The 21,843-nt window shown below is 46.1% G+C and overlaps 1 protein-coding gene across 1 annotated transcript; it reads right to left on the bottom strand.

Annotated features, from left to right (window-relative positions):
- Window positions 1-5,362: 5,362 nt before the first annotated feature.
- Window positions 5,363-20,741, bottom strand: LOC144695338 (nuclear factor 7, brain-like). The gene is made up of 6 exons (XM_078566238.1): window positions 20,235-20,741; window positions 19,745-19,840; window positions 18,565-18,798; window positions 16,558-16,580; window positions 16,357-16,475; window positions 5,363-5,895 (listed from the first exon to the last, which is right to left on the bottom strand). The coding sequence occupies exons 1-6, from the start codon at window positions 20,634-20,636 to the stop codon at window positions 5,363-5,365; spliced, it is 1,407 nt and encodes a 468-aa protein (XP_078422364.1). The 5' UTR covers window positions 20,637-20,741.
- Between the last annotated feature and the right edge of the window lie 1,102 nt (window positions 20,742-21,843).

Here is a 21,843-nt window from a genome sequence, read left to right as displayed (position 1 = left end):
GAGGTTTTCCACCCACGGTGGTAGACAGGGCCCTCAACCGTGTCCGGCCCATCTCCAGCGCATCCACCCTCACGCCTTCTCCTCCACTCCCAGAAACATGATAGGGTCTCCCTTGTCCTCACTTATCACCCCACCAGCCTCCGCATTCAAAGGATCATCCTCCGCCATTTCCGCCAACTCCAGCATGATGCCACTACCAAACACATCTTCCCTTCACCCACCCTGGCGGCATTCCGTAGGGATCGTTCCCTCCGGGACACCCTGATCCACTCCTCCATCACCCCCTACTCCTCAACCCCCACCTATGGCACCTCCCCATGCCCACGCAGAAGATGCAACACCTGCCCCTTCACTTCCTCTCTCCTCACCGTCCAAGGGCCCAAACACTCCTTTCAAGTGAAGCAACATTTCACTTGCATTTCCCCTAACTTAGTCTACTGCATTCATTGCTCCCAATGCGGTCTCCTCTACATTGGAGAGACCAAACGCAAACTGGGCGACCGTTTTGCAGAACACCTGCGGTCTGTCCGCAAGAAAGACTATAACCTCCCGGTCGCTTGCCATTTTAACACGCCACCCTGTTCTCTTACCCACATGTCTGTACTTGGCTTGCTGCATTGTTCCAGTGAAGCCCAACGCAAACTGCAGGAACAGCACCTGATCTTCCAACTAGGCACTTTAAAGCTTTCCAGGCTGAATATTGAATTCAACAACTTTAGATCTTAAACTCCGTCCCCCATCCCCACCCCCTTCCAGTTTCTTCCCCCTCCCTTTTGTCTTTTCCAATAATTTATATAGATTTTTCTTTTCCCACCTATTTCCCTTATTTTTAAATCTATAACTGTAATACCCTGATGTCAGTCTTTCCACCCCACCCCCACCAGAGCTGTACCTTGAGTGTCCTGCCATCCATTCTTAATTAGCACAAATTCTTAGATAATATTACCACCTTTAACCCCCGCTTGTTCCTTTTGTCAGTGACATCTTTTGATTATCTGCTCCTATCATGCCTGCTTGTCCCTCCAACCACACCCACCCAATTTCTCTCCCCCAACCCCACCACCAACTCCCCCCACCCCTCCCCCCCCCCCCCCCCCCCCCCGCCAACCTTAAACCAGTTTATATTTCACCCCTCCCCTAACTTTACTCAGTTCTGCCGAAGGGTCATGAGGCCTCAAAATGTCAACTCTTTTCTTCTCCGCCGATGGTGCCAGACCTGCTGAGTTTTTGCAGGTAATTCTGTTTTTGTTTTGGATTTCCAGAATCCGCAGTAGTTTTTTGTTTTTATTTATATGAGGGGAAACTTCTTCACTCAGAGAGTTGTGAATCTTTGGAATTCTCTGTCCCAGTGAGCTGTCAATGAGTAAATTCAACACCGAGATCGATATATTCTTGGTTACAAAGAGAATGAAGCGACAGGGGGATAGGGTGAGAAAGTGGATTTGATGTTGATGTTCAGCCAGGCTCTTACTGAATGGCCATGTGTCCTACTCCTGTATCTATTTCTTATATTCTCCTTCCTCATTCTTTCTACTCATTCTCTCAATCAACAATCAGCACACCCGGTGTCAGTCCAGTCTACAAATAAAACATTTATTAACTGGAGAAAATGAATTCAGATTCACAATAAGATTGATTTTATTCATTCATGGGATGTGAGGGTGACTGGTTAGGCCAGCATTTATTGCCCATCTCTAATTGCCCTTGTTTAGAGGGCACTTAAAATTCAACCACATTGCTGTTGGTCTGGAGTCACACACAGGCCAGAGCAGGTAAGGACAGCAGAATTTCCTTCACTAAAGGACATTAGTGAACTAGATGGGCTTTTTTGACAATCAGCAATGGATTTATAGACATCATCAGACTTTTAATTCCAGATTTTTATTGAATTCAAATTTCACCCTCTGCTGTAGGGGAATTTAATCCCCAGGTTCCCAGATCATTCCCCTTTGTCACTGGAATACTAGCCCAGTGGCAATACCACTAAACCACCACCTCCCCACAGCTTGGGAGTGGGACACAGTTAGCACAATCAGGGGGTTATTTCATTTCATTTTATTTCAGTCCAATGTGTCTGGGTCCCAGTCGGTTCAGAGAGGGTCAGATAGGGACGGGTAGAGAATGTGAATTAATTGTACAGAGTAAACAACCACAACAAACACATTCAGTCCCCCACAGCACAGGGCGGAGAATCGGGGAACCGTGATCTCCTCGGGCAGTGGGGCAGGCGGCTCACCACAGCTCCGACTTCAGAAACCATGCCCACTGTGTTAACCCCACTGTGTTAACCCCACTGTGTTAACCCCCACTGTGTGAACCCCGCTGTGTTAACCCCACTGTGTTACCCCCCACTGTGTTAACCCCACTGTGTTAACCCCCACTGTGTTAACCCCGCTGTGTTAACCTCACTGTGATAACCCCACTGTGTTAACCCCACTGTGTTAACTCCGCTGTGTTAACCCCACTGTTAAGCCCCACTGTGTTAACCCCACTGTGTTAATCCCGCTGTGTTAACCCCGCTGTGTTAACATCGGTGTGTTAACCCCGCTGTGTTACCCCCGCTGTGTTAACCCCACTGTGTTACCCTCGCTGTGTTAACATCACTGTGTTAACCCCATTGTGTAAACCCCACTGTGTTAACCTCACTGTGTTAACCCCACTGTGTTAAACCCACTGTGTTAACCCCACTGTGTTAACCTCACTGTGTTAACCCCACTGTGTTAACCCCACTGGGTTAACCCCCACTGTGTTAACCCCGCTGTGTTTACCCCTCTGTGTTAACCCCCACTGTGTTAACCCCACTGTGTTAACCCCACTGTGTTAACCTCACGGTGTTAACCCCGCTGTGTTAACCTCGCTGTATTAACCCTGCTGTGTTAACCCCACTGTGTTAACCTCACTGTGTTAACCTCACTGTGATAACCCCACTGTGTTAACTCCACTGTGTTAACTCCGCTGTGTTAACCTCACTGTTAAGCCCCACTGTGTTAACCCCACTGTGTTAACCCCACTGTGTTAACCTCATTGTGTTAACCCCGCTGTGTTAACCCCACTGTGTTAACTCCACTGTGTTAACCTCGCTGTGTTAACCTCGCTGTGTTAACCTCACTGTGTTAACCCCACTGTGTTAACCTCACTGTGTTAACCTCACTGTGTTAACCCCACTGTGTTAACCCCACTGTGTTAACCCCACTGTGTTAACCCCACTGGGTTAACCCCCACTGTGTTAACCCCGCTGTGTTTACCCCTCTGTGTTAATCCCCACTGTGTTAACCCCACTGTGTTAACCCCACTGTGTTAACCTCACGGTGTTAACCCCGCTGTGTTAACCTCGCTGTATTAACCCTGCTGTGTTAACCCCGCTGTGTTAACTCCACTGTGTTAACCTCACTGTGTTAACCTCACTGTGTTAACCTCACTGTGATAACCCCACTGTGTTAACTCCGCTGTGTTAACCTCACTGTTAAGCCCCACTGTGTTAACCCCACTGTGTTAACCCCCACTGTGTTAACCCCACTGTGTTAACCCCACTGTGTTAACCCCACTGTGTTAACCCCACTGTGTTAACCCCGCTGTGTTAACCCCACTGTGTTAACTCCACTGTGTTAACCTCGCTGTGTTAACCTCACTGTGTTATCCCCACTGTGTTAACCTCACTGTGTTAACCTCACTGTGTTAACCCCACTGTGTTAACCCCACTGTGTTAACCCCACTGTGTTAACCTCACTGTGTTAACTCCACTGTGTTAACCTCGCTGTGTTAACCTCACTGTGTTAACCCCACTGTGTTAACCTCGCTGTGTTAACCCCACTGTGTTAACCCCACTGTGTTAACCTCGCTGTGTTAACCCCACTGTGTTAACCTCACTGTGTTAACCCCACTGTGTTAACCCCACTGCGTTAACCTGGCTGTGTTAACCAAACTGTGTTAACCCCGCTGTGTTAACCCCGCTGTGTTAACCTCACGGTGTTAACCCTGCTTTGTTAACCCCCACTGCGTTAACCCCACTGTGTTAACCTCACTGTGTTAACCCCACTGTGTTAACCTCACTGTGTTAACCCCACTGTGTTAACCTGGCTGTGTTAACCAAACTGTGTTAACCCCGCTGTATTAACCTCACGGTGTTAACCCCACTGTGTTAACCTCACTGTTTTAACCTCACTGTGTTAACCCCGCTGTGTTAACCTCACTGTGTTAGCCCCACCGTGTTAACCCCACCGTGTTAACCCCACAGTGTTAACCTCACTGTGTTAACCCCACCGTGTTAACCTCGCTGTGTTAACCTCACTGTGTTAACCACACTGTGTTAACCTCACTGTGTTAACCTCACTGTGTTAACCCCACTGTGTTAACCTCACTGTGTTAACCTCACTGTGTTAACCTCACCGTGTTAACCCCACCGTGTTAACCTCACCGTGTTAACCTCAATGTGTTATCCCCACTATGTTAACCCCACTGTGTTAACCTCACTATGTTTATCTCACTGTGTTAACCCCAGTGTGTTAACCCCACTGTGTTTATCTCAGTGTTAACCCCATGGTGTTTATCTCACTGTTTTAACCCTGCTGTGTTATCCTCACTGTGTTAACCCCACTGTGTTAACCTCATTGTGTTAACCTCACCGTATAAATCCCACTGTGTTAACCTCACTGTGTTAACCACACTGTGTTAACCTCACTGTGTTAACCTCACCGTGTTAACCCCACTGTGTTAACCTCACTGTGTTAACCCCACTGTGTTAACCTCACTGCGTTAACCTCACCGTGTTAACCCCACCGTGTTAACCTCACCGTGTTAACCTCACTGTGTTAACCTCACTGTGTTAACTCCACTGTGTTAACCCTACTGTGTTAACCTCACCGTGTTAACCTCACCGTGTTAACCCCACCGTGTTAACCTCACTGTGTTAACCACACTGTGTTAACCTCACTGTGTTAACCTCACTGTGTTAACCCCACTGTGTTAACCCCACTGTGTTAACCTCCCTGTGTTAACCCCACTGTGTTAACCTCACTGTGTTAACATCACCGTGTTAATCCCACTGTGTTAACCTCACCGTGTTAACCTCACTGTGTTAACCCCATTGTTAACCCCACTGTGTTAACCCCGCTGTGTTCACCTGTGTTAACCTCACTGTGTTACCCTCACTGTGTTAACCTCACTGTGTTAACCCCAGATTGTTAACCCCACTGTGTTTATCTCACTGTGTTAACCCCACAGTGTTTATCTCACTGTGTTAACCCCACTGTGTTAACCTCATTGTGTTAACCCCACTGTGTTAACCTCACTGTGGTAACCTCACTGTGGTAAACTCACTGTGTCAACCCCAATGTGTTAGCCTCACTCTGTTAACCCCACTGCCTTAACTGCGGAGCAGTCTGAGTGGGTCAGTGTTATCACTAGTTTTACTCTTACAAGGATTAAAAATGGGATAGAGTTTCTCAGTGAATGTGTTAGTGAATGTGTGCAGGTGAGACATGTCTTCAGCATCGTAAAATGACACTCGTCCTCCCTCATAGTCCAGGTAAACTCCCAACTTCCGGGGTTTCACTTTCAGCTGGGAGATGACATCTGGGATTTTCAATGATTTGCATTCAGGAAGTCGGGCGATGACCCAGAATCCATTATCAGGTGAAGGAATGATTCTTCCTTTCCTCTTGATAGACTCTCTGCAAACACCAACAATCCACTTAGACTTCTTTCCAAGACCCACCTCCCAGTAATGTCTCCCTGATGTGAAACTCTGTGAGCTCAAAACATAAAAATAGCAATCAAATCTCTGTGGCTGATCAGGAAGATTTTGCTTCTCGTTTATGCGGCTCACACTGGTCAGATCCTGGGAAATGCTGAGTAGATTGTTTGCTGTCTCTGGGTCCAGGGTGAGAGATGCTGGAACTGGAAGGGAACACGAATGGGAAGCTGTTACTATAAGAAAAACAGGAGTGAATCATGAGACGTGTACAGACGGTGATGGGACATCAGCACTTCCCTCAGCCCCAGAACTGTGGAAGATCAGAGACAGAGAGCCTGAAGAAATGTCTCCCCATTCCCTCAGCCCTATTTACTCAGCACCGATCTGCATCAATTTATATAAAATAAAGAGCTCGCTCCAGTACAACTCAGCTGTGACAAGTTGTAGGAACTCGGTCCCCGTCCCTGAGCCCAGCCTGCTGGATTCTGACACTTTCTGGCCAATGTTGATAACTTCAAAACTCTGCTGCCCACACCCTAACTCCCACTGAGACCCATTCACCCACCACCCGCGTGCTCACTGACCCATATCGCCTTCTGGACCAGCAACGTCTCAAACTTCAAATTCCCCCTCCCGTGTCTACATTGGCTCCACCCTCTTTACTCTGTGACCTCCTCCAGCTCTACAACCCCCTCTGCGATCTCAGTCAGGACAAGGGGGAGGGCTCTGCTGCTCTTCCTCAAACTCCTGCCACGGTCCCACGGATCTCCAGCTAAGAAGGTGCAAAGCCTCAGCTCAGAGACGGGGCTGCAGCACTTCCTCAGTCCTGCACCGGAGTGTGAGTCTGGATTTTCTGCTCAAGGTTCTGGGATGGAGCTTAAATTTGCTCCTTCTGACTCTGACTCAGTCCTTGACCCAGCGATGAGGTAACATGGCCGTCAGCCAAATTCCCACCAGGACTTCCACTCCATGGGAGGAGAGAGACCAGTGGAAAACGCAGATCCAAATTGCCGAGAATGGCTCGAGTTATCTCAATAAAATGGCTGCTCTGAAACTTCCTTGGAGATTCCCTGGTCTCCGTGGCAACAGGTGAACAGTGGAATTCACTCGGAACCAGTTTGTGAAGAATATTGAGGGCTGGAACTTTGAGCCGGGCCTAACAGACCGATAGACAGAAAGATATAGAATAAAAGGGACAGGAGAGTACATAAGAACAGACGAATTAGGAACAGGAGTAGGCCACTCGGCCCTTTCAGCCTGCTCCCCCATTCAATGAGATCATGGCTGATCTGATGAACAACAAGTGTATGAAACTGGCTGAGTGACAGGAGACAGGGAAGTGGTGAACGGCTGTTTTTCAGGCTGGGGGAAGATTTAGGCCGGAATTTCCCGACCCCTCCCGTCAGCCGGATCTTCCGGACCCACCGGAGCCAATGGCTGTTTGAAATGGCTCGGCACATCCGCTGCCGGGGCAACGCGCCACCGGGAGGCTGGAAAATCCCGACTGTACAGCGGGATTCCACAGGGGGCAGCGTTAGGACCCCAGCTCTTCCTGATGTACATTAATGGCCGAACCCTTGATGTCCGGGGCACAGTTTCAAAATGACACGGAACTTGGAAATATTGTGAACTGTGAGGAGGAGAGTGTAGAAGTTCAAAAGGACATGGACAGGCTGTTAGGATGGGTGGACAAGGGGAAGATGAAGTTGAATGCTGAGGAATGTGAAGTGATTCATTTTGGTAGGGAAAACATGGAGAGATGAAAAACATAAAGGGAACAATTATAAAGGGGGTGCAGGAGCAGAGAGGCCTGGGAGTATAGGTGCATAAATCATTGAAGGTGGCAGGGCAGGTTGAGAGAGCGGTTAATAGAGCACGCAGCGTCCCCGGCTTTAGTAATAGGGGCAAAAAACCATAATGGGAGTTATGTACAGGCCTCCGAACAGGAGTCAGGATGTGGGGCACAAGATACACCAGGAGATAGAAAAGGTGTGTAAGAAAGGCAAGGTTACAGTGATCATGGGGGATTTCAATATGCAGGTAGACTGGGAAAATCAGGTTGGTAGTGGATCCCAAGAAAAAGAATTTGTGGAATGTTTACGAGATGGCTTTTTGGAGCAGCTTGTGGTGGAGCCCACTGGGGAACAGGCAATTCTAGATTTAGTGACGTGTAATGAGGCAGATTTGATAAGGGAGCTTAAGGTGAAGGAACCCTTAGGAGGAAGTGACCATAATATGATAGAATTTACCCTGTAATTTGAGAGAAAAAAGCTGCAATCAGATGTAACGGTATTACAGTTGAATAAAGGCAACTACAGAGGCATGAGGGAGGAGCTGGCCAGAATTGACTGGGAGATGAGCCTAGCAGGAAAGGCAGTGGAACAGTAATGGCAGGAGTTTCTGGGAGTAATCTGGGAGACACAGCAAAAATTCATCCCTAGGAAGAAGAAGCATACTAAAGGGAGGATGAGGCAACCATGGCTGACAAAGGAAGTCAGGGACAGCATAAAAGCTAAAGAGAAAGCATACAATACAGCAAAGGGCAGTGGGAAACCAGGGGATTGGGAAGCCTACAAAGACCAACAGAGGACAACTAAAAAAGAAATAAGGAGGGAGAAGATTAAATATGAGGGTAAACTAGCCAGTAATATAAAAGAAGATTGCAAGAGTTTTTTTAGATATATAAAGGGTAAGAGAGAGGCAAAAGTGGACTTGGGGCCGCTGGAAAATGACTCTGGAGAAGTACTAGTGGGGAACAAAGAAATGCTGGAGGAACTGAATAGGTACTTTGCGTCAGTCTTCACAGTGACATCCCCAAAGTTCAAAAGAGTCGGGGGGCAGAGGTGAGTATGGTGGCCATTACCAAGGAGAAGGTGCTAGGAAAACTGAAAGGTCTGAAGGTGGATAAATCACCTGGACCAGATGGATTACACCCCAGAGTTCTGAATGAGATAGCTGGAGAGATAGTGGAGGCGTTAGTGATGATCTTTCAGGAATCACTGGAGTCAGGGAGGGTCCCAGAGGACTGGAAAATCGCTAATGTAACCCCCCCTGTTTAAAAAGGGAATGAGGCAAAAGACGGGAAATTACAGGCCGATTAGCCTGACCTCGGTCGTTGGTAAGATTTTAGAGTCCATTATTAAGGATGAGATTTCAGAATACTTGGAAGTGCATGGTAAAATAGGGCAAAGTCAGCATGGTTTCATCAAGGGGAGGTCATGCCTGACAAATCTGTTGGAATTCTTTGAGGATGTAACGAGTAGGTTAGACAAAGGAGAACCAATGGATATTATCTACTTGGACTTCCAAAAGGCCTTTGACAAGATGCCGCACAGGAGGCTGCTCAGTAAGTTAAGGGCCCATGGTGTTAGAGGCAAGGTACAAGCATGGATAGAAGACTGGCTGTCTGGCAGGAGGCAGAGAGTGGGGATAAGGGGGTCCTTCTCAGGATGGCGGCCGGTGACTAGTGGAGTTCCGCAGGGGTCAGTGTTGGGACCACAACTTTTCACTTTATACATTAATGATCTAGATGAAGGAACTGAGGGCATCCTGGCTAAGTTTGCAGGTGATACAAAGATAGGTGGAGGGACAGGTAGTATTGAGGAGGTGGGGAGGCTGCAGAAGCATTTGGGCAGGTTAGGAGAATGGGCAAAGAAGTGGCAGATGGAATATAACGTGGGGAAGTGTGAGGTCATGCACTTTGGTAGGAAGAATAGAGGCATAGACTATTTTCTAAATGGGGAGAGAATTCAGAAATCTGGAGTGCAAATGGATTTGGGAATCCTAGTCCAGGATTCTCTTCAGGTTAATTTGCAGGTTGAGTCGGTAGTTAGGAAGGCAGATACAATGTTGGCATTTATTTCGAGAGGGCTAGAATATAAAAGCAGGGATGTGCTGCTGAGGCTTTATAAGGCTCTGGTCAGACCACATTTAGAATATTGTGAGCAATTTTGGGCCCCGCACCTCAGGAAGGATGTGCTGGCCCTGGAGAGGGTCCAGAGGAGGTTCACGAGAATGATCCCAGGAATGAAAGGCTTAACATATGAGGAATTTTTGAGGACTCTGGGTCTATACTCAATGGAGTTTAGAAGGATGAGGGGGGATCTGATTGAAACTTACAGAATACTGAAAGGCCTGGATAGAGTAGACGTGGGGAAGATGTTTCCATTAGTAGGAGAGACTAGGACCCGAGGGTACAGCCTCAGAGTAAAGGAAAGACCTTTTAGAACAGAGATGAGGAGAAACTTCTTTAGCCAGAGAGTGTGAATCTATGGAATTCATTGCAACAGAAGGCTGTGGAGGACAGGTCATTGAATGTATTTAAGACCGAGATAGATAGGTTCTTGATTGGTAAGGGGATCAAAGGTTACGGGGAGAAGGCGGGAGATGGGTTTGAGAAACTTATCAGCCATGATTGAATGGCGGAGCAGACTCAATGGGCTAAATGGTCTAATTTCTGCTCCTATGTCTTATGGTCTTATGGCATAGAGCATGAGAGCAAGGATATTATGCTATACTTGTATAAAACACTGGCTCAGTCTCAACTGGAGGTTTGTGTCCAGTTCTGAGGACCACACTTTAGGAAATATGCGAGGGCTTTAGACAGGGTGCAGAAAAGATTCACCGGGTCCCAGGGATGCAGGGCTTCGGTTATGTAGAAGATGAGAGAAGCTGGGGCTCTTCTCCTTCGAGGAGGTTGAGAGGAGATTTGTTGGATGTGTTCAAAATCATGAGGGATCTGGACAAAGTAGATCAGGAGAAACTGTTCCCATAGGTGGAAGGATTGAGGACCAGTGGGCACAAATATATTTTTATTATTCATTCATGGGATGTGGGCATCGCTGGCTAGGCCAGCATATATTGTCCAACCCTAACTGCACTTGTTCAGAGGGCATTTTTAAGAGTCAACCACATTGCTGTGGGTCTGGAGTCACCTGTAGTCAGACCAGATAATGACAGCAGATTTCCTTCCCTAAAGGACATTAGTGAACAAGATGGGTTTTTACAACAATCAGCAATGGTTCTGTGGTCACCCACAAAAAATTCCAGATGTTTATTGAATTCAATTTCCACCATCTGCTGTGATGGGATTTGAACCCAGGTCCCCAGAGCATTACCCTGGGTCTCTGGGTTACTAAGGTGAGGCAAACAAACAAAAGAGACAACAGCAGCAGGAATAAAACCTTTCTCACGCTGTGAATGTTTAGGATCTGGAATGCACTGCGATGGAATCCATTTCACTCCTGGCTTTCATAGAGAATGAACATTATCTGAAGAGGAAACATTTGCAGGACTATGTAGGAAAGTGGAAGGGTGGGACTGGCTAATTGTTCTTGCAGTGAGCCAGCACAAGCACAATGGGCCGAATGATCTCCTCCTGTGTTGTAAACATTCGGTGGTTCTCTGATTCACAGAAAGAGGCCATTTCAGACCAGCGTGTGAGTGCCGGTTGATAAAGAGCCATCTAGCCTAATGCTGCTTTCCACTTCCTTGTCTGTAACCCTGTCGGCTATGGCACTGTCAGTGCATACCTGATTATTTTGTGAATAGTATGAGGGTTTCTGCAACAAGCATCCTTTCAGGCTGTGAGTTCCAGAAACAGAGCACACTCTGGGTGAAAATAATCCCCTTTAACCCTCCCATCTCTTACCCTATATCTATTCCCCCTGATTATAGACTCCTCAGACAATGGGAATAGGGGTTTCCAACCACTCTATCTAGACCCCTCATAATTTTACACACTTTAATTCGGTCTCCCCTCAGCCTCCTCTGATCCAAGAAAACAACCCCTGTCTATCCAATCTTTCCTCATAACTCAAGTTCTCTAATCCACCCATCACCCTTGTTAATCTCTTCAATAACCTCTCCATTGCATTGACCAGAACTATACAAAGTACTCTAGCTGTGGACTAACTAGTGTTTAATACAGTTCCTGCATTACCTTCCAGCTGTGATTTTCTATCCCTTAGTCAATACAGGAAAGAATCCAGTATGTTGTCTTAACCACCTTATCTACCTGTCCTGCTACCATCAGGACATAAACTCCAAGGCTCTCTGTTCCTCTTCACCCCTCAGTATATAAGCATTCATTGTATCTTCCCTTGCCATGTCTGCCCTTTACAAATACATTAACCTCACATTTCTTTGAGAATTACAAAATCTTTACAATGCAGAAGGAGGCCATTCAGCCCATCGAGTCTGCACTGGCTCACTGAAAGAGCATTCTACCCAGTCCCACTCGTGCCATATCCCCCTAACCTTACGCATTTTTTCCTTTCTGGTATCAATCCAATTCGCATTTGAATACCTCGATCGAACCTGCTTCCACCACCCTCTCAGGAAGTTCGTTCCAGACTCCAACCACCCTTTGGGTGAAAAAATTTTCCTACCATCACTTCTCCTCCCTTTGCCAATTATTTTGAATCTAGTCCCTCTAGTTCTTGATGTAGTCTTGAGCGGGAACTGTTCCTCACTATTTACCCTGTCCATACCCCTCAGCATCTTGAATACCTCCATCAAGTCTCCTCTCAACCTTCTTTTCTCAAAGGAAAACAGTTCCACACTCTCCAATCTATCCTCATAGCTACAGTTGTTTATTCATGGAATCATTCTTGTGAATACCCTCTGTACTCACTCCAATCGCTTCACTTCCTTCCTCAAGTATGGTGCCCAGAACTAGACGCAGTACTCCAGATGAGGTCTAACTAGTGTCGTATATGAATTCTTACACTCCCCTATTAATGTCCCTATTAATAAAGCTGAATATACTGTATGCTTTATTAACTGATCTCTATATAGGCCCTGCCATCTTCAATGACCTTTGTACATATATATCAAGGTCCCTCTGTTCCTGCACCTCCTTTAGAGTTTCTCCATTTATTTTTTACTCTCCCTCCACAGTCTTCCTGAGAAAATGCACCACCTCATACTTCTCTGCATTAAACTTCATCTGCCACTTGTCTGCCCAATCCACCACAATGTTTTCAACTTTCGTACCATCTGCAAATTTTGAAATCATGCCCTGAATACCACAGTCTAGGTCATTACCCCTGGGGAAATCCACTGCAGACCCTCCTCCAATTTGAAAAACAAACATTTATCACTTCTATTTGTTTTCTGTCACTCAACCAATTCCTTATCCAAATGCCTAGGCTGAACTGAATTCCATTTACTACAAGACAAAGTCCTGAGGAAGAGATAAAAGGTGAAGTCTAACAAAGTTGGGAGTTCCTGTCCTTGGTCACAGGAGGGGTCTGGCACACAGAGTGAGGGGAAATGTATCGGCCTTGACAATGGGACACGTGGGGCCCCAATCGGTGGGTCTGTGCTGATATCTGGTGATCTCACTTTGAAATGACTGAAGATCATTAAATACCTGTCTTTTCTTAACCTGGTGGCATGAAAATACCCAACAATATACCAACAACAACACCTGGGGTCATCCAGTGTGGTAGAAAAGCAGGGGGCCAAAGGGAGGGAGGAACTTAAACAACCATGATCACCAGAGAACAACTATCAGGAAAACTGATGAGACTAAGGGCTGACAAGTTCCCTGGAACCAATGGCCTGCATCCGAGGGTCTTAAAGGAAGTGGCTGCAGGGATAGATGATGCATTGGTTGTAATCTTCCGAAATTCCCTAGTTTCTGGGAAGGATCCAGAAAATTGGAAAACTGCAAATGTAGCACCATTGATCAAAAAAGGCGCCAGACAGAAAGCAGGAAAACAGGAATATATAGGCCAGTTAGTCGAACATATGTCACTCGCAAAATGCTAAAATCCATTACAAAGGAGGTAGTAGCAAGACATTTAGAAAATCATGATACAATCAGCAGAGTCAATCTAGGTTTCTGGAAGGAAAATTGTGTTTGACAAATTTATTAGACTTTTTGAAGGATGTGGATAAATGGATAAAAGGGATGTGGATGATGGATAAAAGGGAACCAGTAGTTGTTGTGTAACAAATTTGATGAATTTTTTGAGGAGGTGACCAGGTGCGTAGATGAGGGTAGTGCAGTTGTTGTAGTTTACATGGATTTCAGCAAAGCCTTTGACAAGGTCCCACATGGGAGATTTATAAAGAAGGCAAATGCACATGGGATACAGGGTAATTTAATAAGGTGGATTCAAAATTGGCTTAGTTGTAGGAGACAGAGGGTGATGAAAGAAGGATGCTTTAGTGCCTGGAAGCCAGTGTCCAGTGGCGTACCACAGGGATCTGTGCTGGGTCCCCTCTTATTTCGTCATTTATATAAATGACATAGATGACTATGTGGTGGGAGGATTAGTAAGTTTGGGGATGAGACAAAGATTGGCCGGGTGGTTAACAGTGAGGTTGAGCGTCTTGGGCTACAGGAAGATATAGATGGACTGGTCAAATGGGCAGATAAGTGGCAGACGGAATTTAACTCTGAAAAGTGTGAGGTGGTACATTTTGGAAATGAGTAATTTGACAAGGAAGTATTCAATGAATAGCAAGACACAAGGAAGTTCTGAGGAACAAAGGGACCTTGGCGTGTGTGTCCATAGATCTCTGAAGGCGGAGGGGCATGTTAGTGGGGTGGTGAAAAAGGCATATGGGACACTTGCCTTTATCAATCGAGGGATAGATTACTAAAGTATGGAGGTCATGCTGGAGTTGTATAGAACCTTGGTGAGGCCACAGCTGGACACTGAGTGCAGTTCTGGTCGCCACATTATAGGAAGGATGTGATTGCACTGGAGGGTGTGCAGAGGAGATTCACCAGGATGTTGTCTGGGATGAAACATTTAGGTTATGAAGAGAGGTTGAATCGACTTGGGTTGTTTTCATTGGAGCAGAGAAGACAGAGGGGCGACCTGATCAAGGTGTGCAAGATTATGAAATGTTGTCCAATCATGGAATCACACCTAATGTTGGACGCTGTGTTTTGAGTTTTACAAGCACGGGCTGGTTGTGTACGGTAATCTAGACTGGGCACATTTCAGGGCCGAAAGTGACCACTTTGGGCCCGTTCATGAGTTTGTGAGGTGTACAGCACAAAATGATCCTATCAGGGTGGCCATTATCCCACAGGATGCGTTTGATTAGCCCGATTTCAGCATCAAGCTCACATGGTGAGCAAATGGCTCAGGCCCTATTTACAAGGTTACCGATAAGACTAATGTTATAGTGAGAGGAAGTGTAACAATCCCAACCTGTATATTGACCAGTGAAGGTTGGTTTGCTGTAGACTGTGGTAGAGAATCCCCTGGCAGCTTCCTCAACTACTACGTTATGAAAGGGGAGTTCATTTGACTGCTTTATTTCAAAGGTGAATTTGAGTGCAGGATGGAGACATTAAGACATGTGAGGAAATTATTACTTGCAGCTGCGGATTTAAATACGGCGAAGATATCATCCACATATGTGCGAAGCATTAAGCTGATACCCAATTTAAGATTGTCAGTCGGGCTTGCAGCATGTACTGGAAGCTATATATATTAATACACAGGGCCCTGTTCTTTGCAGACAGAAAGGACATGGACACACAATACGCCTGTTTCAGATAAACAAAATAAGTCACTGGTTCGTCCCTCAGGGCAATGCTTTGACCAATCAGAGTCAAGCTACCTGGTTTAAATTTCAAACAATGCTTTGCAGTTAAATGTCATTCACCATCAACTGGTACAATCTCCATGGCAATGACTCTACCAATCAGATTCCACTTGCCAACCAAACAGTACCCTCCTCTTCTACAGTATAAATTTGTTGTTTTCCCTTAAACTGTTTTATTTTGAGAATTGTCCTGATGAGTGCAAGATGAAAAGCTTTGACAAATATCACTTTTTTCAGCTATACTCAAGTTCTGTACTACCATACAAACATTATTTAAACAGAGAGAGACTGCAGAATGCTGCAATACAGGGCATCTGGGTGTCCTTGTACATGAATCACAAAAGGCTAACATGCAGGTACGGCAAGTAATTAGTCAGGCAAATGAAATGTTGGACTTCATTGCAAGAGGGATGGAGGATAAAAGGAGGGGAGTCTTGCTCCATTTATACAGGGCATTGGTGAGACCACATCTGGAACACTGTGAACAGTACTGATCTCCTTACTTAGGAAGGATATAGTTGCTTTGGAAGCAGGTCAGAGATGGTTCACTCGGCTGATTCCCGGGATGAAGAGGATGTCTTATGAGCGATAGTTTAGCAGGTTGGGCAGATTGGAGTTCAGAAGAATGAGAGGTGATCTTATTGAAGCATATAAGATTTTGTGGAGGTTTGGCTGGGAGGATGTTTCTTGCATTGGGGGAATCTAAAGATAGGGGACATAGGTTTATAATAAGGGGTTTGGCATTTAAGATGGAGTTGAAGAGAAATTTCTTCTCTCAGAGGGTCATTAGTATTTGGAATTCTCTTCCACAGAGAGCAGTGGAGGCTGGGTCATTGAATATATTTAAGGCTGAGTTAGACAGATTTTTTTGATTGACAAGGGAGTTAAGGGATATGAGGGGGACAGGCAGGAAAGGGGAGTTTAGCCCACAATCAGATCAGCCATGATCTTATCGGATGGTGGAGTAGGCTCAAAGGGCCGAATGGCCTACTCCTGCTCTTATGTCTTATCATCCTATGGTCAGTGTATCAAACCTCATTAGTCATGTGGATCACAGTAGGGAGAAGGTGATATACAGAGAATGTTACCTGGGGAAATCACTGCTCTCATTTCCCTCCACACATTGATGTATTTGAATGGTTCATCAATTATAGTCACAGGTAACTGAGTGGAGGCAGCTCCAGGATTGTGAAACTCCATCTGACTCCTGTAAAAACAGGCCTGGAAATCAGTCCATGTTAGAGAGACAACGGTGAACAAATCACAACAGTTTCTTTAAATCTGCTTACCTCTTCAAAAGAACTTGAATGTCCTGAGGGGAAAGAAACAGGATAGATATTACTGAGTCAGATTAAAGAGCTGTTGATGTAAATCTCTTGGGAAAGTTAAGAAGAGGGACAGAATCGAGAATTTTACTTTTTCACTTCATTCCCATTTGACCTCATCTTGTCCATGAGACCCACCTCCTGTTCCCTCCATCCTATTCCCACCAAATAACTGATCACCCAACTTCCGCTCCTGATCCCCATGTTAGCCCATATTGTAAACCGTTCTCACTCATGGAGTGTTGTGTGTCTCTCCTTTAAATTTGTGTCAGCACTCCCTCCCCAAAAACAACTCTTGACCCCACCATCCTTGCAATCATCCATCCCATCACCATTGTCGCTTTCCTCTCCAAAGTCCTTGATCTCCTCCCAAATCCATGCCCATCTTTTCCAAAGTCCATGTTTGAATTCTGTTTGAATCCCTCCAATCGGGTTTTAACTCTGCCACAATACTGAAACAGCTCTTATGAAAATCGGAAATGAATGTGTTTGAATAGCTGTCTGTGACGTAGGTAAACTTTCCCTCCTCATCTTTCTCCACCTGTCTGCAGTCTTTCATACGGTTGACCACAATATCCTACTCCAACTCCTCCCCACTGTCGTCCAGCTGGATGGAACTTCTCTCATCTGGATCCATCCTTATCTATTTAACTGTAGCCACAGAATCACCTGGATTCACTTTCCTTCTCGCTCCAGCACCCTTACCTCTGATGTCCCCCAATGATCTTTCCTTGACCCCTTCCTATATCTCATTTACATGCTGCCCCTTGGCACCATCTTCTGAAGGCACAGTGTTAGTTTTCACATGTATGCTGATGACACCCAGTTCTACCTCTCCACCACCTCTCCTAACTCTCCCACTGTTGCTAACTTGTCAAACTGCTTATCCGATATCCAGTTCTGGATGAACAGAAATTTCCTTCAGTTAAATACTGGGAAGAGTGAAATCATTGGTTTTGCTCCTCGCTCAAAACTCCATTCCCTAGTCACTGATTCCATGCTTCTGACTGGCAATAGTCTGAGATTAAGTCAGTCTGTTCACAATCTTGGAGTCACATTCGAACGTGCGATGAGCTTCCAACCTCAAATTCCTGAAATATCACTAACATCACCAGTTTATCTCTGTAATAATACCTAACGTTGCCCCTGTCTCTGCTCATTAAACCCTCATCTACACCTCTAGACTGGACTATTCCAATGCACGCTTGCCTTGTCTTTCACATTCTAACCAACTTAAATTCTACCGACTCTGCTTCACCAGTGCACCCTAACCCCATCTTCAGAAGAGCCCCATCTGCACCAGTGTAAACTTCTCCAGTTCCCAGCCCTTCCCTCTCTGAGTCCAATCATCAATCAGTACCGTGGTTACACGAATTGCACTGAGGTTGCCTCACCTCATTTCCGTTGGACCCTGACTGTTAGCAGAAAGAGAAAAGCATCCTAGCAATCAGATTGGGGCCTATCCCATGCCCCAGAGGTTGAAAGTCAGTGTGTCAGCCCTCAGTCCCCTTGAATGTTTCAGGTTCCTACTTTCCTGGTCTCAGGGAGGGAGCTGTTATTTTCATTCAGTCGTCAGGTTTGGGCATCACTGGCTTGGCCAGCATTTATTGCCCAAGTTCAGAGAGCATTTAAGAGTCAACCACATTGCTGTGATCCTGGAGTAACCTGTAAGGTAGATTAGGTAAGGACAGCAGATTTCCTTCCCCTAAAGTGCATTACTGAACCAGATGGGTTTTCACAACAATCAGTAATGGTTTCTTGATAATCATCAGACTTTTAATTCCACATGTTTATGGAATCAAATTTCACCATCTGCCTGTGGTGGGATTTAAACCCAGGTCACCAGAACATTACCCTGGGAACACTAGTCTAGTGACAATACCACTACTCCATTTACCTTCCTGCACTCCCACTGACAGATATTTAATTGTTGGTTCAGATTCCCTGTACAAGGGGAGAGACACTTTGTACCTTCAGGAGCTCTGGGGCCTCTTGTATCTCCAGCCTCGAATTAAGATCTGTTATTGTTCCTTCAAGAGCAGACATTTGTTCCAAGGTTCTCTTTAAATTGTTCTCCATTTCCTCCAATATTTTATTGCTTTTTCGCTCCAACTCTGCTTTCATCAACTCTTCCTTCTCAAACAGGAACTTGTGCATCTTTTCAAATTCATTGTTGATTTCATTTCTCAGACTATCAGTTTGAGCCTGGAACACATTGAATACAGGATGGAATAAACACCGTCTATAATCCCAGTGTCTCTGGACTCTGTGCGCCCTCTACAGGATAACATCTTGTATCCAAAATGGATTTGTCATCGGTTTAAATTGAGAGTCACATTGTGTATGATAATGTATGTTACACCGGATTTGTCACTGACTGACACACAAACTGGGCTGGACAAAGAGGTTCATAAAAAAGATGACAAACAATAATAACACTGCGGGCTGACCGACGTGATGGAATATCAGCGACGTGGGAGTGAGTTACAACCAAACATAATGAAATCATTCAAATGGTTTATTATGAAATAATAGATTATAAGGAGTGAGTTGAAGACAGGAATTTGATCGAAGTATTCAGGTGGTTTATGTTCAGAATATTGGATACCAGTGAATGAGTTATAGACTGGAATTTAATCGAAGGCTTCAGGTTGTTTACAAAAAGATTAATGGATGTCTGGGAGAGAATTAAAGACTGGAATGTAATGGAGGGATTCAGATGGTTTATATATAGAATAATGGATGCCTGGGAGCGAGTTAGAGACTGGAATCTAATTGGCGGGGACACCGATTGTTTATGTATAGGATAATGGATATCTGTGAGTTGTGTGATCTGTAAGGGAAACCTGGCAGGAGAGAGGGGATCAGTGATACACGGACACTCTGCAATGTGGAAAAGGATATCTTCAAATCATTGATTGTAGTCAAACTTCCAGTTTAGATGAAGAAAGGAAATTTGTCCTTTATTCGTTACTATAATGATTATCAATTTGTGGACAGTCCCTAATATTGCAGTTCAGGGAGCAGCCTGCAGTGTGCTTTCGACAAACTGCATTTCATTCAGTAAAACTCTCTCACCCTGTGAGAAGCTCATTCACTCTCAATCACAAACGCAGGGAACTTTACACAAAGCCTAAAGGAACAATCCTACCTTCATCTGTAAAATCCCATCCTCTCCTTCTCTTTTACTTTGAAGACTGAGGTCCATTTGCTTCTGCAGAAACTCCAGTGATTTTTCTAACTTGTTCTGAAAGACAGAAAGGACACAAAGGGGTTTGTGAAGGGGAACACTCAGTGTGACTTTCTGGAGGTGTTTGCTGTTTTTAAATACACCGGCACTTGTGAAGTAGGGAAGGAGAAATTCTCAGGACTGATTACAGTCAACGTCTGGGATAAATTGATAAATAGAAACTGTCTTTTAATTTTAACTGTTGCAATTATCCTCCTCCACCTCCTTCTCCATCAGCCCTCTCCTCCCCCAAACCCTCCCCACCTCCCTCTCCTCACCCCTACCCACTCTCTCCCGCCCTCTCCTCCCCGCATTCCCTCATTCTAAACTCCACATTTCCCCACCCCCTCTCCCTTTATACTCCCCCTCCCCCATTCCCTATCTACCTGTGCCAGCAGCAGTGATACAGTACCTTGAATATCTGGGCTGCCTCCTTTATTGGGATCAAACTGTGCGACTTATGAGCCCGAGACATTCCACACACCACACAGATCGCTTCCTGCTCCTCTTCACAGAACAGTTTCAGCTTCTCCTCGTGTTCCTGACAGTAAAACTCCTCCTCTGGCTGTGTCCCCTTCACCTTGAGCAGCCTGAGTTTCTCGATGACGTTGCCCAGGGTCCGAGCGGTCCTGATGTTCTTCTGGGTGAAGACCTGCCGACACTGGGGGCAGGAAACATCTCCCGGGACCTTGTCCCAACTCTGAGAGATGCAGGACCTGCAGAAGTGATGCTCACATTCTAGAAACACCGGGTCGGTGAATGTCTCCAGGCAGATGGGGCAGGTCAACTCATGGGTGAGATCTGCAGACGCCATCTCAGTGCTCAGAGTCTCTCTCCTTCCCTGTTCCAGCACTTTCACTTTCAATTCTCGTTCAGGGCTGCACTTCCTGGATTTGACTTCACGTGATCAGAGACCAACCCAGTGTCAGGCATTTTGTCCCTGAATCAAACTGACTCCCTTTATTGTGTCCGGAGTATTTTCACTGTTATGAAGCCAGGTTGATAACAGTCTTTCCTTTTCTCTCTCTGCCAACCCACTCCTCCCCCTCCCCCGCTCCCCACCCACCCCCCTTAACCTGAACAAGTGTGAGGAGCTCACAAATTTATTTTTCAGTAATATTGAGACCATCCTCTCAGCTGCCTCAGCCCCTAACCTCCTGCCCCCTCGCCCAACGATCAACCATCACCCCCTCGCCCCCCACATCCGTCTCTAGTTTCTCTCTGTCGCTCCCCTCATGTCCTTTCCAAATTCCTCTCACCCTCCGAGACCCACCTTTTCCTCCTTCGACCCTCCCGCCAACTGCGCCCCTTTCTGGAGAAGCCAACCTTTCACCCCCTCTGCCCTCGCCAACTGCCCCCCACCCCCTCCCCCCATCTCCAGCCTCCCCAGGTTGTGTGAAGTCCGGGAAAGTGTCGCTGCCTCCCAATTCCGTGCACATCTTTCCCGCAATCGGATTTGACGCTCTCCAATCAGCTTCTCGGTGGGAAGATGAACAGCTCCTGCTGGCCTCTCCTGCAACGCTCAGGGAAACACTTGCTCAGTCTGAGGAATGGAGCTGCGGAGACAGTACATGAGTCAGGCAGCATCGCAGCTGTGGTGAGGCCATGTCAACAGTCAGCTCCGTCTGAGAGGATTGTGGGGCACAAGTTGCGGAGGAAGGGGTGACAGAGGCTTTGAGCCATCAGTCTGAAGATGTTTCAATCAGAAGAGCAGAGCTGGAAGATTGAGTGTTGCCTGGAGAAGGAAGACAAACCCGGGATCCTGAATCAGGGACGTCAGTGAAGACCAGTGAAGAAAGTTTCTCCTCCCACTATGAGGACTGATCTCCCTCCACAATCGAGGCACAAAGCCCGGTTAAAGGTTGTATTTGTTTATGTAGTAATTATGGTTTTGTTAAATGTTGCACTGTGCCTTTAAGAATAGACCGGCGATGTAAGATCAAATAATCTGTGTAAACCAGTGTGTTAGCAGCGTGGGGAACCCCCACAGTCAGTGTAGAGATAGAGATGGAGCTGAAAGC

The sequence above is a fragment of the Cetorhinus maximus genome, chromosome 21 (assembly GCF_964194155.1).
Source record: "Cetorhinus maximus chromosome 21, sCetMax3.hap1.1, whole genome shotgun sequence".
In the NCBI taxonomy this organism is placed as follows: domain Eukaryota; kingdom Metazoa; phylum Chordata; class Chondrichthyes; order Lamniformes; family Cetorhinidae; genus Cetorhinus; species Cetorhinus maximus.
Note: the sequence above shows the minus strand (reverse complement) of the source record. Positions and strands in the feature narration are given on the sequence as shown.

Coding starts and splice junctions, on each gene's coding strand:
- LOC144695338 (XM_078566238.1), bottom strand. CDS start 20,636: ATGGCGTCTGCAGATCTCACCCATGAGTTGACCTGCCCCATCTGCCTG. Junction 19,841..20,234: donor AGGCAGCCCAGATATTCAAG/GTACTGTATCAC, acceptor TCTGTCTTTCAG/AACAAGTTAGAAAAATCACT. Junction 5,896..16,356: donor GAGAGCAGTGATTTCCCCAG/GTAACATTCTCT, acceptor GTTCCCTTCCAG/TTCCAGCATCTCTCACCCTG.